The 15202-nt window shown below is 39.8% G+C and overlaps 1 protein-coding gene across 5 annotated transcripts; it reads right to left on the reverse strand.

The window, feature by feature from the left end:
• Positions 1-4415: 4415 nt before the first annotated feature.
• Positions 4416-7703, reverse strand: LOC131220984 (O-fucosyltransferase 23). 5 transcript variants are annotated; one of them, XM_058216030.1, is made up of 3 exons: positions 7588-7663; positions 7426-7483; positions 4416-6007 (listed from the first exon to the last, which is right to left on the reverse strand). In XM_058216030.1, the coding sequence occupies exon 3, from the start codon at positions 5882-5884 to the stop codon at positions 4571-4573; it is 1314 nt and encodes a 437-aa protein (XP_058072013.1). In that variant the 5' UTR covers positions 5885-6007; positions 7426-7483; positions 7588-7663; the 3' UTR covers positions 4416-4570. The 5 variants fall into 5 exon arrangements, with proteins under 5 accessions (XP_058072013.1, XP_058072014.1, XP_058072016.1 ...); XM_058216031.1 differs by having other exon boundaries at positions 7454-7483; positions 7588-7656; XM_058216033.1 differs by lacking the exon at positions 7426-7483 and having other exon boundaries at positions 7588-7703.
• Between the last annotated feature and the right edge of the window lie 7499 nt (positions 7704-15202).

Here is a 15202-nt window from a genome sequence, read left to right on the forward strand (position 1 = left end):
GTTTAATCTTAAATTCTTGCACTTCTATCTAGCACTATATTGCAGAGAGCTTAGAAAGTTTAAATATCTATAACCCCATCATTAAATCCTTCAAATCATTGAGTTCTTACTTAATAAAATTTTTTGTCACAACTTACTGCCACACATCACAACCATCTAATTTTTCATAGGATCGTCTAAGTTCGGAATAGCATCAAAGCTACAACCATTACGCCGGCTTAAACCACCATCGTTAATATAATCTACTTACTTTTGTTTTACTGGTTGTATTTCATTTATTTCTATATTAATAAAATTGGCACCAAGCCTTTAAAAGAACCTTTCATCATAAATCATCTTATCACCTTACTAATCATAGGCTGAAAAGACAGCCTATCTTCATAAATCCAGTCTAATCTTAATCAGAGTTTAATTTAAGTCGAATACAACTCTTGGACACCTTAACATATTATTACAATTAAACTAGATCATTTATTACACATGTGTAAACATGTCCAATTAAATGGCAATAGATTGAATGGGTGAAAATCCATCCATCAAACGATCAAGATTGTTTTGGTGGAAAGACTCTTGATGGTGGCCCATCATGACAGGGAGCAACGATGGATAGCTTGCTTATGAGATTTCTACGGTTATAGATGGCCAGTACCACATGTCTAATTATCAGGTGGGCCACACTACAGAAAACAACAGACGACAACCCAAAAACATCCAAACTCATGTGGTGGGCCACCTGATGGTTGGATCAGCCTTAATTTTTGAGTGTTCCATTTTCTACAGGTTAGATGACATAAAAGCAATCTAGTGGGCCCTGATAAGGTGAGGAGTTGCAACAAATCCTTGAAACAGAGGGGAGGTATATGTAATAATCCAAAACGGAGGTGTGCAGTGTATAATTTTCATAAACTGAGTAGAGGTAATTGTAACATCCAAAACATTTGAATTATTACCCACGGAATACTGGGGATGAAGATCCTAACCGTCCGATTTAATGGGCAGGCGTACTTTAAGTATGCATTCACTTGTCGTGGCCCACCTAAGTCCTTAATCCTGGTGGGGTTCAACCGGATTAGTGGATTGGATGACATGTACCCAACAAGGTGGACCCCACCAATCCATCTAGAACTTTCTAAGGTGGCATTACGATCCCCATACTCTCCCGTTGCTCCCTTTGGCGTGGCCCACCTGAGTAATGCATCAGGCTGGAATTTGGGACCTAGGACTAAGATGGGAGGATGCATCTAATGGACGGGTTTGATGGAACGTCCGAACGGATGTGATCATTCCCGTTCTTTTCTAATAAAACGTCCATTTTTTAAGTAGGATGGCCCACCTGATGAGTTGACCCGCACGATTTGGGCTTTTAGGGAGTAGCGAAAGTCGCGCACGGCTCAAATGTCAAGACACGTGCCAATCTGGCATAGGACCGCGTGTTTTATTTGCAGAGAAACTCGGGGTGATGGATGAGACGCAGGCACTTAGAAATTACTTTAAAATTGCCACGTGGCATAAGATAATTCAAATTAAACTGTCCAAAAATGAATCCAACTTCAGATCTATCATTAACCACAAATTAAGATTATTTGGTCATCTAATAATATAGGATTTGGGGATATTTATTGGACGGTTGAAAACGAAAAATATACAACGGTCCCGTCTCAACAATCGAGCTACAAAAGAAAGATGAATGGAAATTCGGATCATTACAAAGCCAGAGATTTGGAGCAGGAGCACCCAATCTCCGTGCCCGCTGTGAATTTGAAAAAGAAAAGCTTTGATACTCGGGCAGAGCGTGATAGATGATAGGCAGGCACTTAAAAATTACTTCAAATTACTTATAGCCTATTGGAGGTCCTTACTGTGGTCTTGACCATCGGATTGGGAGCATTTACAGGAGGTCCCCAAATGACTTTTGCATTTAATGTAACTGAATTTAATGTTTTGTGCAGTTAATGTAACCAAGCTTATTATTTGGTTTGATCCATTTGAGCATTGGATCTACCTCATTTTTGTGCTCACGCATTAAAATGATCCGAGAAAAGGGATGAACGGCTTGGATAAACAGATACATCACGGTGGGCCCGCCCATAGATCTATCTACCCGTTCGGGGCCAGAGACAGGCGTAGGACGCAATCCGAGGAGCGTTTGGTACATGGTATTGGGTGAGATGAGGTGGAATTGCGTTTGATTTGGTCCACGCCAATTCCACTCATGAATGGAATTGCATCTGGTCATCGTCAATTCCTCTCAAGTCTCAGTGTTAGCAAGTTGTGAAGGTTCCACCATGATGTGTGGGATATATCCACACCGTCCACTCATTTTTAGAGATCATTTTAGAGCACCGCCCAAAAAATCAGCTAGATCTAAAGCTCAAGTGGACCCCACCACAGAAAAACAGAGGGGATTGAACACCTACTGTTGAAAACTTCTTTGGGGCCACATAAGTTGTAGATCTGCCTCGTTTTTAGGCCCATTCTATAAAATGAGGTTACAAAGCAGATGAACGGTTTGGATATAACACATATGTGTTATTCTCAATAGTTTTAAATGATGATGAGTATATCTATTCGATGTACATCAAACCAAGGAATGAATACCCACGTTATTACAGCATATGTAATAATTACATTTTTTTTATTCCAACCCACCCAATCCTTCCCAATTCGATTTTGGGCGATACAATTTAGTCAGTTTTGCCGCGTGTACAATTTCTATGTTCCTGTGTATGAAGCGTCATAGGCAGCCGGTGCATCAAATAACTATCTTTTAAGGAAAAAAAACGTAGGGTATTGCCCATGTGCCAGCGATCCCAACCGTTCTTATTAGTTGGTCATACCGTCTTCTTCCCACACCCAAAAAGCAAGCCACTTCCTTCTTCAAGTGGGTCAGAATCCTATCTGCAATCTGGACCATTGATTCTAACCATCTGATTGGTGGTCTACAAATTGATAAATGAAGCCAACGACTCACATTTAACCAGCACGATCATTCAAATCTTCATGGCACCATTTGTGAACATGATTACGCCGGGTGGGCCATCGATCTTGTGAACGAACAAGATTGGTCCACCATGATATTGAAGGCGATGGATGAAAATAAAACAAGTACCTGATCGAATGAAGGATGAGGAGATCAGATCCGACGTGGGGCCCTCTCAGATCAGGAAGCGAGACGTGTTTCAGATCGGACTGGATTCTGATCATGTGCATCGCAACGTAAGAGGGGCAAAGATTAGAAGTGCCATCTGAAAACCGAAGCAACGGTCATCTGCGTTTTAGCACTTGGAAGTGGGAGAATATGACATGGCTAAGCGTACTGAGTAAACTGTGGGGTCCACCGTGATTTATGTATTTTATCCACTCCGTCCATCCATTTTAAGGGATAATTTTAGGGCTTGAGCCCAAAAACGAAGCATATCTAAATCTCGAGTGGACCACAAGACAGGAAACAGTGTGAATTGAACTTCTACCGTTGAAAATTTTTTGGGGGGCCATAGAAGTTTTTGATCAAACTGATATTTTTGTTTTCCCTTTATCCACGTCGGATGACAAATAAACATCATTGTGGGCCCTAGAAAGGTTTCAACGGTGAAAATCATTATTGCCTGTGTTTCCTGCGGTGTGGTCCACTTGAGCTTTGGATATGCTTCAATTTTGGGCTCAACCCCTAAAATGATATGGAAAAATGGATGGACGGCGTGGATAAACTACATACATTCAAAGTGGGCCCACAAACATGTCTAGATAATACGCTACCCGCATTTTTGCTAAGGACGCATGGTCATTCATCTACGATGGGCCGGTGGGGCCGTGGTTGGGTAATCTACACCATTGGCCGACCGCATCCTGTCGTGGATGGACCACACCCCAAAGTGCTTCCAGATTGGATGTTCCCATTGACCATTGGTAGGACATTTTTCAGCGGAATGTGGACTATTTTTTGATGTTTCTCTTCATAATTCTTCATCCAGGGTCCCACTATGGAAGGGATTACAAAGGCATGGTCCATCCACAGTCACATGCATCAGGCCAACGGCATGAATCACCAAACAATGGGCCCGACTCATTGGAACTGAAAACGAATGCATATCATGCAAATCCATGGGCCATAACAAAATACTATGCATTTTTCAGTGGACCACTTTCAAAAAATAGCATCATATTACAAAAAAAAAAAAAAAAAAAACAAAAACCTACATCTCCAAAGGCAAAACATCTAACATGGTCTACGAATCCAAGTAGACAGATCATCACCGTCAAATAATAAAACAATCAATGCAATAGAAAATAAATTTTTTTTTTTTAAATGAAGAGTATTTTTCTAATCATACCTCCTTCCCACTTGCATATTATACAAATTGCACAGATGTACCAAGTGTCGGAACAATGGGCGCGGTGGGCCTTCGACTTATCCGAACCGTTGAATCAGACTCATTCAATAGATTTCAAAAAGAATGAAATGAATCCTTTTAAGTGTCCATTTACCATATGCTTTACACCTTAAAATTCATGCCGATCAGTCTATTAATCTCCGAATATCGAAAGAATAGCAGATTTCGTAAAACCCCATTTAGCAAGAGATGTTGTTAGATCCATAGCTGATTGCATGAAGGCTTGAATCAGACATAGCAGTCATCCATCTCTGTGGCCCACCCAAATCTCCCAAAATATTGTATGCATAAGAAGGCCACCTTACATCTAGGCCACACGATCTCGTAATGCCCATTTCGATCAATTTCTGTGTTCTCTCGAGCACTATGAGGCTCGAAAATGTCGAAAAACTGTTGCCCACAAAGACATCGGCCCGCAAGCAGACTTCGTAGTCAATTGCAGATTGTATCAGGTATGGGTGTTTCTTGTAAATATCCCAGACTCCCAACTTCTTCTTCTCGAATGGGAGCAATCCTTCCTTCCATCCATTCAAGACAGATGCGTCTTCCAAAAGACTGTCGGCAATCGCAAGATAAATGACGATTGGCTTACTTAGGTTGACAATGTGGGCCACCCTCTCCATGATTTCCTCCTTACTACTGCAAATTTGATTGATTTTGGAACGTTGCTCGAGCTTCTTACAATGTATCATCCAATCCTTCTCTATCCTCATGTGAACAGCAATGTAAGGTGTAAGCGGGGCGTTATTTATTTGAACGGCATCGGTTCGCAGATTACCTCCTACCTCTCTAATCTTAGACACTACTTTTGTAGCTTCATTGGCTATTTCATCAACTAAAACCAAGCATTTGAAGATCTTCGCATAGTCTTTAACGGGCCAATGATCATGCCAAAGGAATGGATTCTTCCCAACAATCCGAATCACCTCAAAATCATCGATTGCTGGGTCTTCTCTGCATTGTTTCAATTGATCCAAGTCTCTCTCCACTGTCCATTTCCTCCCACTCCCCTTCAGGAGCTCGAAAGGGCCCGTTGGATTGGAAAGATCCGAGAACTGGCCTAAACGAACAAACCCATTGCAGATTGAGTTGAACTGTTCAAATTGGAAGATCTTATCAAACGCGATCGGTTCCAAGAGCTCGATCTCTTTGTAAAACAAGGAAGCACTTAAGCTAGGCATTAACAAAGTTCGATTCAGCATTCGTGCGGTCAAACAAGCCCTCACAAATGCAATTTTCTGATTGTTTAAGCCCCAAACAATCTGAGGAACTTCCAAGAACTTATCTTTCCTAACTACAAATGCTGAATTGGAGACGGAAGAGTTGTAGATCCCATCAAAGTGGTTTGCTTGTAAGGAGCTGAATCCGGGAGTGGAAGAGAGAAAAGCAGCACTGAATAGGAGAACCACAAATACCAAAGAGAGGCATCTGCAAGCAATAGTATTCTTATAGAAACCCAAGAATTGAAAACGCTTGCCTCTCATGGAAGCCATTAAGGTTTGGCCCAAATCCTTCTTTTTCGACAACGTATCATGCTTTTAGCATCCAATGATGATGTTGAAGCTCCAAATCCATGAAAGATTAACAGCTTCTCTCCTCCTAATCTTCATAAAGAACTGAAAAAAACAGAGAGAGATGAATACATGATCGATTGAAACAGGTAAAAAAATCAGAATTTTCTTTGAGAACAGAAGTATAGAAGGGAATGAAACTTCCTATTTCTCAACAATAAAAATCCAATGATTTTACTCCAATCAAACCCAAATGCAAAATTTAAATAAAAAATCTGAATTCAAACACAACCCATATGGGAAAATCATCTGATAAAGATCAGATGAGGAAAAAAGATAAAAACCTATGAAACATGCCCATCTTCTCACCTCAATTTCCAACAATAAAACATAAACAATTAGATTTAAAAAAAAAAAAAAAAACCGCACACACACACAATCAGAACCCATCAAAATTGTCCACTTCTCACCATACTAATAATAAAAATAATAAAAATCTCATTTTTTTAGAAAAAGGCCCAATTTCAATAAATGGCAAAAAAAAAAAAAAGGAATATAAACACAACCCATAAAAGAAAATCACCAGACTAAAATCAGTTAAAAAGATCAAAACCCATGGAACCTACCCATTTCCTCACCTCAATTTTTCAACAAGCGGATTTGCACACATACCAATTTAGAGAAAAAAAAAATTCAGAACCCAACCACAAAAATTACCATGTCTTATCACAATTCAAAAAACCCAAAAACAAAAATTTTCATTCACCAAGCAAAAACCAAAGAAAGTAAAAATTCCATTCCAAAAATTAAAAATAAAAACCAAAAAACTACCCATAAACATGCATATGAAACCACCCAAGTTGAGAAAACCGCATCAACCAACAAGACACCAGATTTCACAATCCAAGAATCTCATTTCCCAACATACCCAACAAAAGGATGAAATGAAGCATTCCAAATCAAAACAGCTAAACAAAAGATTTAATCATTTAAATAAAAAAAAATTTAAAAAAACCTTGATTACAATAAATGCAAAGAAATATGAATACAAATAAAACCCATATAAGAAAATTCAGATTAAAAGATAAAAAAATCCATGAAACCTACGCATTTCCACACATACCCAATTTATTTATTTACAAAAAAAAAAAAAACACTAAGAAAATTACCCATTTCTTACCACAATAAAAACCCAACAATTCCAATCACCAAACATAAACAAAAATCAAAGAAAACCAATTCCAATCCAAAAAAAAAAAAAAAAACTGCCTGGAAACATGCATCCAAAACCACCCATGTTAAGAAAATCACCTCCAGCAACAAAACACCAGATTCCAGCCCAACAATCCCATTATCAAACATACGCAACAAAAGAAAAGAGATCAAATGAAATCCATTCCCATCCAAAAACAGCTGAAAACCCATGCATACAAGACTACAAAAAAACAACAGCACCTGATTCAAAAGACAAAAAGGACAGTCACAAGAAACAAAGGCAAGAACAAAAGTGATAAGGAAACTACCAGAAATGAAAGGTTGAGTCAGAAATACCTCGGTAGTACCTGCCTTGGATCTTTCTAACTGTACAAAGCATGATAATTGAGAAAGAGAAAAACCCAAAGATCTAAAAAAAAAAACAAGAAGAAGAAGAAGAAAGGAGAAAAGAAGAGAGAGAGAGTTCCTACCTCTGATTTTTCTTTTTGCTGTGTAGGTGCATCTTAACAGCTGGACAAACAGAATCCTGATGTGATGATGTTGATAAAAGGAAAAAACAAAGGAGTTAGAAGACACTTGGAGAAGGAACTTTCAGCATCCAGTGCTCCAAAGAGCACTACAATTTATAGTGCTCCTAGTTGCATAGGAGCAACTGAAAAGCCAAATCAATTGATCCAGACCGTCCATTAGATTCTTCACACAAATAAAATTTTACCTATATAAATCTAACTGATCGAACGATTCTAACCATGTGATCAGCTGACTATAAAATGGGCGTGTGTACTTATGTTATAGTGCTCCTAATTGCATTGAGACAGTCTTACAATTCAATCAATTGATCCATACCGTCCATTAGACCCGGCACATATATCATGTGCTACACATACAAATCCAAACCGATCGAACGATTCTAAGCATGAAATAAATTGACTACATAACGGGTGGTTGCACCATATGTTATAGTGTTCCTAGCTGCATTGGGACAGTTGGACAGTTCAATCAATTAATCCGGACCGTCCATTGGGTCCTTCACATATGACATGGGATACCCATCTGAAATCAAACCAAACGAATGATTCTAACCACGCGATCAATGGCCTAAAAAATGGGTGGCACCGATCATTTCTACTACAATAGGCGTAATCACCAATTTAAGCCATTTAATTGCTGGGCCATCATAGATTGATTTTGGTTCCAACGGATGAATATATCCGAACCATCCGATCCATGGATTGGAAAACAGATGGCTAAAGAAGGCCAAGTTATAGATGGATAAGATCATCTAATCAGTGAATTTCTTAACATAATCTATTTCATGCTTAATCTAATGAACCGTCCGGATAGATCGCTTGGTCTGTCCAAGTGGCCATGATGAAACGAGGATTAGTATGATTTATCTTGCTTTTGAGAGTACTGGATCATTCCTCCTTTTAGATTATTAAAAGAAAAGTTAAAAGCAGAGATCTAGATGATGATACATACAGCGCTCTATGAGCACATAAGTAGTAGTGCTTCTAGGTTGTATCAGGAAATTTGGACATTCCAAACGATTGATCTGAACTGTCCATTAGGTCGAAAACCTGTTTCATTGGTTAGGAATAAGAAATCACGCCGATCCAATGTTTTAATCTATATATAACATGACTTTTTTTTTAATAGCCATCCATTTTCCAAGATGGGATTGTTAGGATGACCTGATTAGAAGTGATGTTTTTGGAACCATAGGTTATTTATGATGGAATCCATAAAATAGATTCATCTAATTGGGGATTGGACCTACTTTTTTATAAATGATCTTGATCGTCCATTTGTTAAGAAACTTTTCGTATGGCCGGGATCATTCTATTGGTGTGAATTCTTCATTCGAGGGTAACCAGTGTATGATGGGATTAACGGACGGTCCGGATCAATTGTTTGGATTTTTCAAGTGTCTAGATGAAAACTAGTACTACTATAACTTCTATAGATGAGGGAGCACCGGATCATTTCTTTCAAAATGAATGAAGCCCTTGCAAGTATTTAAAGTGACCTTGACATTTTTTTCTTTCGGCAAAGCAATTGACCAAATGACTAAATGGCTTGGCTGTCCTCCACGATGCTGGGCCCACCATTTGGATGGCTTGATGGAAGCGGAGTGGCTAGTGTACCTCACACCAGCTATATAGCTGTTGTATTGACGACAGCAAACTCTGCGGGTCTGACGAAGGTATGTGTTATATTCACCGTCCATTCATCTGGCGAGCTCCTATTAAGGCTTGAAACTAAAAATAAGATAGATTTAACTATCAAGTAGACCACGCTGAAAAAAGCAGTGGAAGATTGAACATCTACCAATGAAACCCTTTTCGGGGTTAAAAAAGTTCCGAATCAATATAAAATTTGTTCTTCCTCTTAATGCAGGTCCCTGTGACCTTATAAACAGATTAGATTGTAAAATAAAAGTTACGGTGAGCCCTACCAATTGTTTAAGGGAAAAATCATTATCTCCACTGTTATTTATGGTGTGCTCCATATGATCTTTGGAAATGATTCGTTTTTTGGATAATGCTCCAAAATGATCTGTAAAAATAGATGAACGGTGTAGATATAATAAATACATCACTGTAGGGCCTTATGTAACTTTGATCTCCTTTGAACCGTTCGTACAACTTGGAGCTTGAGGAGTGCCAGTGCTGGTCTTCGCACGACACGTAGCTATCGCAGCTATAAAGCAGGTGTGTGGTACACCAGCCAATCCGCTTCCGGCTTGGATCTCCTACAGATGACAGCTAAGTGTGATCTCCGACAAACGGTCGTACCATACTGTTGCAGGACTCCTCGGCGGATGATACGGTAGTACCGAAATAACCGGAAGATGATGTAGTCGTACTTGACCTCTGTGGGTCCCACCGTATTATGTGTTTCACATCCAGTCCGTCCATCAGGCTATACCCTCGATGTTACGATCCATCGCGAAAAATCCGCCAAATACGCCACTCAGGGTGATGATACCACTGGTAACAGTGGGGACGGGGACGGGGACGGTCACAATGGAATCATTCCAGACGCTGTGTGGGGCCCAATGTAGAATGTATTTTCCATCCAAGACGTACATCGGGTTTTAACCGTCAGGATGATGAAGCATTTAAAATTTCAATGCGATCCAAAAGTAAGATGGGCCACATCGCCTGAATTAGTTGTTTTAGACGTGATTTTACATTATTCGTACTGGTGTGGTCCACATTAGATTGTATACGGTTTCTTTCTCGATATTTACGGTAAACTGGGAGGGTTCTCACATGATGGACGGCGTGGATGTTATACACACAACATGTTAGGTCCCATAAGGCTCACCTCACCTGCTGTAGGGGATTCCCGTCCGGAAGTACATCCGTCTCTCTACAGCACACATCGCAGGTTGACGTCTCGATCTAGACCGTCCATCTAATGGGACATAAAAAAGAATCATCCATATTTCAAACTCACACGTATTACAATAGCCTCCACATCACTTTTTTCACTTCACTCTAATGAATGTTGGCCATCGAATGTTTTTATTTTCGACAGTCGCGGCACTGATCTTATGGCTAGGATCAGCCAGTAAAAGTCAACCTGCCACGTGTTCCGTGATGGCGCTAGAATATCATCTTCACCATCCAAAGTAGGGCCAGGGCTGTTTTGACAGGAGCGCAAGTTTGCCACGTGTACCGCGAATCTTTATATATATAAAAAAAAAAGTGAATTTGCTTATTCCTCATGCGCGCGGGAACCATGCCCGTAGATTGGCACGCACGTGCCACTACAGAATCGTGTGCGTGGTCGGATCTTTCGGATGTTCTGTTTAGATCTTCTGGTCTAATGATCAGACCATTTCACTCCTGGGGTGGGCCACACCATACATAACAAACATACGGCCACGGAAAAATATATTGACCGTCGGATTACTTTGTACAGTGTGCCGCACTTGAGCAGTGAAACCTGGTGCTATTTGAAGCAGAAAATCCTAGACATTGTTTCCAACCAGATGAAAAGCTAAGATCTTCCACACGTGTTACATATTAGCACGTGTGCCTGCGTGTGGATGGGCAGCGCAATGAGCGTTTGGAACTAGCAAGAAAAGAGACAATCGAGTCGCCCAGCTCTGGGAACCCAGGTGGACCCCACTGTGATGATTTTGAGAAATCCTCTCCGTCCATTCGTTTTTTGAGTTTATTTTAGGACATGAGGCCAAAAATGAACCGTACCCAATTCTCAAGTGGGCCGAAAATGTGAGAATTGAATTTCGACAGTTGAAATATTCGTGGGCCATAGAAGTTTTAAATCATTTAATATTTGTTTTTTTTGAGTTCATCCCAGTAGGAATGACGCTATTAACGGTATGGATGGCGTGTAGACATCACTGTAGAACCCAGGGAGGTTTCAACGGTAGGAATTTCCCTAACCACCTTTTCCTTTAGTACGGCCCACTTGAGACGTGGATCCTTCTCAATTTTGGTCTCACAGCCTAAAATGAGCTCAAAAAACGGATGGACAGGATGGATTCCATACAAACATCATGGTGGGCCCCATCTGAGTTCCCAGCGCAGGAACTTCCTGCGAATGGCTTTCGCAGGGAATCCGCGTCCCCAGCGATATAGCTGACGTGGCCGTGGGTACGTGTCGTTCGAAGTCCGAAATTGCCGCCGTTCAAGTGGGGCCCACTGTCCGGTTACATCACGCGCCACGTAGTGTTTTTTTAGATGACCTGACCTGACATCCTGCAGGAATGAAGATTCGCCATTTGTCAGTATACTTCCAAGTGCCCAACAAGTGGGGCCCACCATCACCTGAAAAACAAGGGATGCTAACTTCTCGCACGTGATTTTCAAGCATACGTGTGCGTCATCAGATCCGTCCATCAGAAAACTCCAATGATGGATGTGATCTATCGTAACTAGCATGCTTATATGATCATCGTTTGGCCCACAGCTGTCCTATACAGATGAACCATTAAGAGAAATTGATCAATGGTTTAGATTCTTTGTGCCTTCTGGCCCACACGCTTAGCGTATTTTGACTGGTTCTTTAGATGGTTGAACCTAAACGATGAGGATGGCCTGACGTGCCAGATAGATCTTATACACGTGTGATTCTTATGCACGAGTGATGCGATTGCACTTTTAAAACGCATTCGCGCGAGTCCGATTGAGTGTTTGCGAAAGAGGTTTGCTGGAAAATATCCCTACGTTCGTCGCGATTACAGCCGTTGGATATGGGGCCTATTCGGTGATACAAACTGTTGGATCTGATGAAATAGTAGATGAAGCGGTCTACCTAAAAATCTTCAACATTGGCGAATCCTAATTTTCGAACCATCGGATTGTAAAAGCAAAGGTAAAGTAAACGGTTCGTATTAAACAGAAAACGTTAAATAATCATTTTTCTTAAGAATTTACTTTTATATTTTTATTATTAAAACTCATATATTTATCTTATTTCCATATTTTAAACGGGTCGGATCACATAAAATGATCCAAGATCTAACGGCTATAATAGAGTTATACTGTACTGTAATACATCCCGATGTATTCTAGCAAGCCTCTCGTAAGAAAGGGATTCCTCTTTGCCAGCGTGAGACTCGATGATTCGCGCTTTTTTCCAAAAAGACCCAAATACCCTCTTTTTTGTCTATTTCGTAACAGACGACAGAGGAACGAGGATTCGCGCAAGAAATTGAAAACATTAATCGCGAGACATGTACCAAGTTGGCACACATATGGAAGATCTGGACCATTAATTACTTATAAAGCACGTGAAAATTTTCTGTGACAATGAAAATCATAATCTAATATTTAGGTAGACCATATTAGAATTAGTAAGATGTACGGTCAAGATCAAAAGATTCGATGTCCTAAATCCAACGTACACCTACGTGCAGTTGATGAGTGGGCCAGCTAGAATTTTAAAATAGCGTACTAGAGTATTAGATTACATCCAGTAGATGGACCCGATTTCGAGAAGTGCTAATAAGAATCACACGTGTGGCACCGTTCATCTGTCAGATGCGTATCCTACGGATCTATCTAAGCGGATTATCAGGTACTAGCACGTGTCTTTGCACATTAGACACACGTTTTCAGTTCCAACAAATGCAGCCTATGATTGTGTAATCCATACCATTGGTATGTCGCGTCCCTACGGAGAGAAGTATTTCTCGAAAATTACATACATTTATCAATTTTGAACTTTGGATTGATGACCTACAACTGGACGGCTAAGAACAGGGATGGACACCGGTCGACAGGTAACTTAAAAGGGTTTTAATATTGGTGGATAGGATCATCTCATCTGGAATATTTTCGATTCATGTACCATCCGGGGTGGGGCTCAACAGACCAATGGTCTGGATTACCAAAACGAAGTTGTATAGTGTGCAAAGATTTGCAAATATCATCCAGTCTATGAGTTTGCTGTAATGCGGCTCATCAACCAGAGATCTAGACCGTTGATCATGTAGGGTGTATGATGAATGCCCTGGGAAAAAAAAAAAGGAAGGATAAGAAGAAACGATTGATGGAAGAGGCCTAAGTATACCGTGCTTACCTTTCTCCCACCAGAGTATCGCATGTGTATGTCATCCGGGCCGTGCAAAAGATCCACGGTCTCATTAAGATCACAAAGTGTAAAAATCAGTCTAATCCACTACTCATGTGGGCCACTCTTGTACATTGGGTCAGGCTATCGGACGGATGTTCATTCTGATGGTTTGGGCACATAACGAGTTGATGTGCCCACTTCTCATCCCCATGTCACAAATTTATGCAGAAGCCAAACAAATTGAGTTGCATGGGATTAGGATGGATTTGCACGGTATATTTGAAAATCTTTGAAAATATATTAAAATAGTTCAATAAAAATATACTAAAATAATTTTATGATAGTACGATTAAAGCTAATGAAGAATGACACTGCTTACGGGCGTGTTTGGACAGGCACGTTGGATGGATTTGGGTTGTATTAGGCGGTTATAGCAACCATAAGGACATGAATACCAAAGGATTTCAGGATGAAGATTCTGTCTCCTACTAATCAAATTAAACTTAATATATATATTTTAATTACCCATCATTTACATTATTTAGTATAATCACTTTACTTTTCTGCTTGTCAATTACATTTCTTAGTGTAATCTTTTACTTTTATTAGATGTTTACATTTCTTAGTGTAATTTGTATCATTAATTTAATAATTGATAATCTCAGCTATAATTGGGATCTACGCTCATATATCGTATTTAGTTCGAGCACTCATTAGAATTCTCTACTTAGGAAAGTATTTTGTCGTTGTTCTCTATGACCAGCTATAAAAGGTTTTTTTTTTTTTTTTTGAAAAGTCCTTTCGTATGGAATTTAAAGGCAAAACCCATCATCGAAGGACAAACCCTGTTTTCTAAATATCGCTTATTATTTTTTACATATTGTACAAGTAACTAAATAGGTAACCGATCTCATTCAATCTTTGTCATATAGTACTTATCTATCTATCTTGACACTTGGGGTCATGGTTGTTCGATTTTAATTGAGCTATAAATTCAGTTTTGGCACACACGGCACCTGTCACATGATAGAAACTGTAAATGGAACCACAACCAGAGCTATACACAAGTCGAACTAAGTCGAGCTTGGCCAAGCTCGGCCCTGCTAGTAGCTAACCTCAACTCGAACTTAGCTCGGCTCGGTCCTCGAGCCTGAATGGCCAACTCGGCTCGGTTTGGTCAATAGCTCAGGCCAGTTCAAGCATGTGCGACATTTTCTCAAACGCAGAGTACATCTTCAATTTCTCACATAAAGAAAAACAACAACAACTATTTATCGGTATTCCATTAAACACTCTGAGGCTAGTATTAAAATTAAGATATAAGAGTAATTTTATAATGTAAAGTTTTTATTTTTATTTTTATAGTATTTTGTTTTGTATACATTCCTTCCTTGCCACTAGCCAATCTCGTGAAGAATGTATGCACCTAAAACAATATTTCGTTGAGTCATTTCATCAAACACTTGATGAACAGTGCCGATATCAAAATAACCAAGTCATCCGGCCAATTTGATCCGGGTCTATTCGAGT

Source organism: Magnolia sinica, chromosome 12, assembly GCF_029962835.1.
Source record: "Magnolia sinica isolate HGM2019 chromosome 12, MsV1, whole genome shotgun sequence".
NCBI classification, from domain to species: domain Eukaryota; kingdom Viridiplantae; phylum Streptophyta; class Magnoliopsida; order Magnoliales; family Magnoliaceae; genus Magnolia; species Magnolia sinica.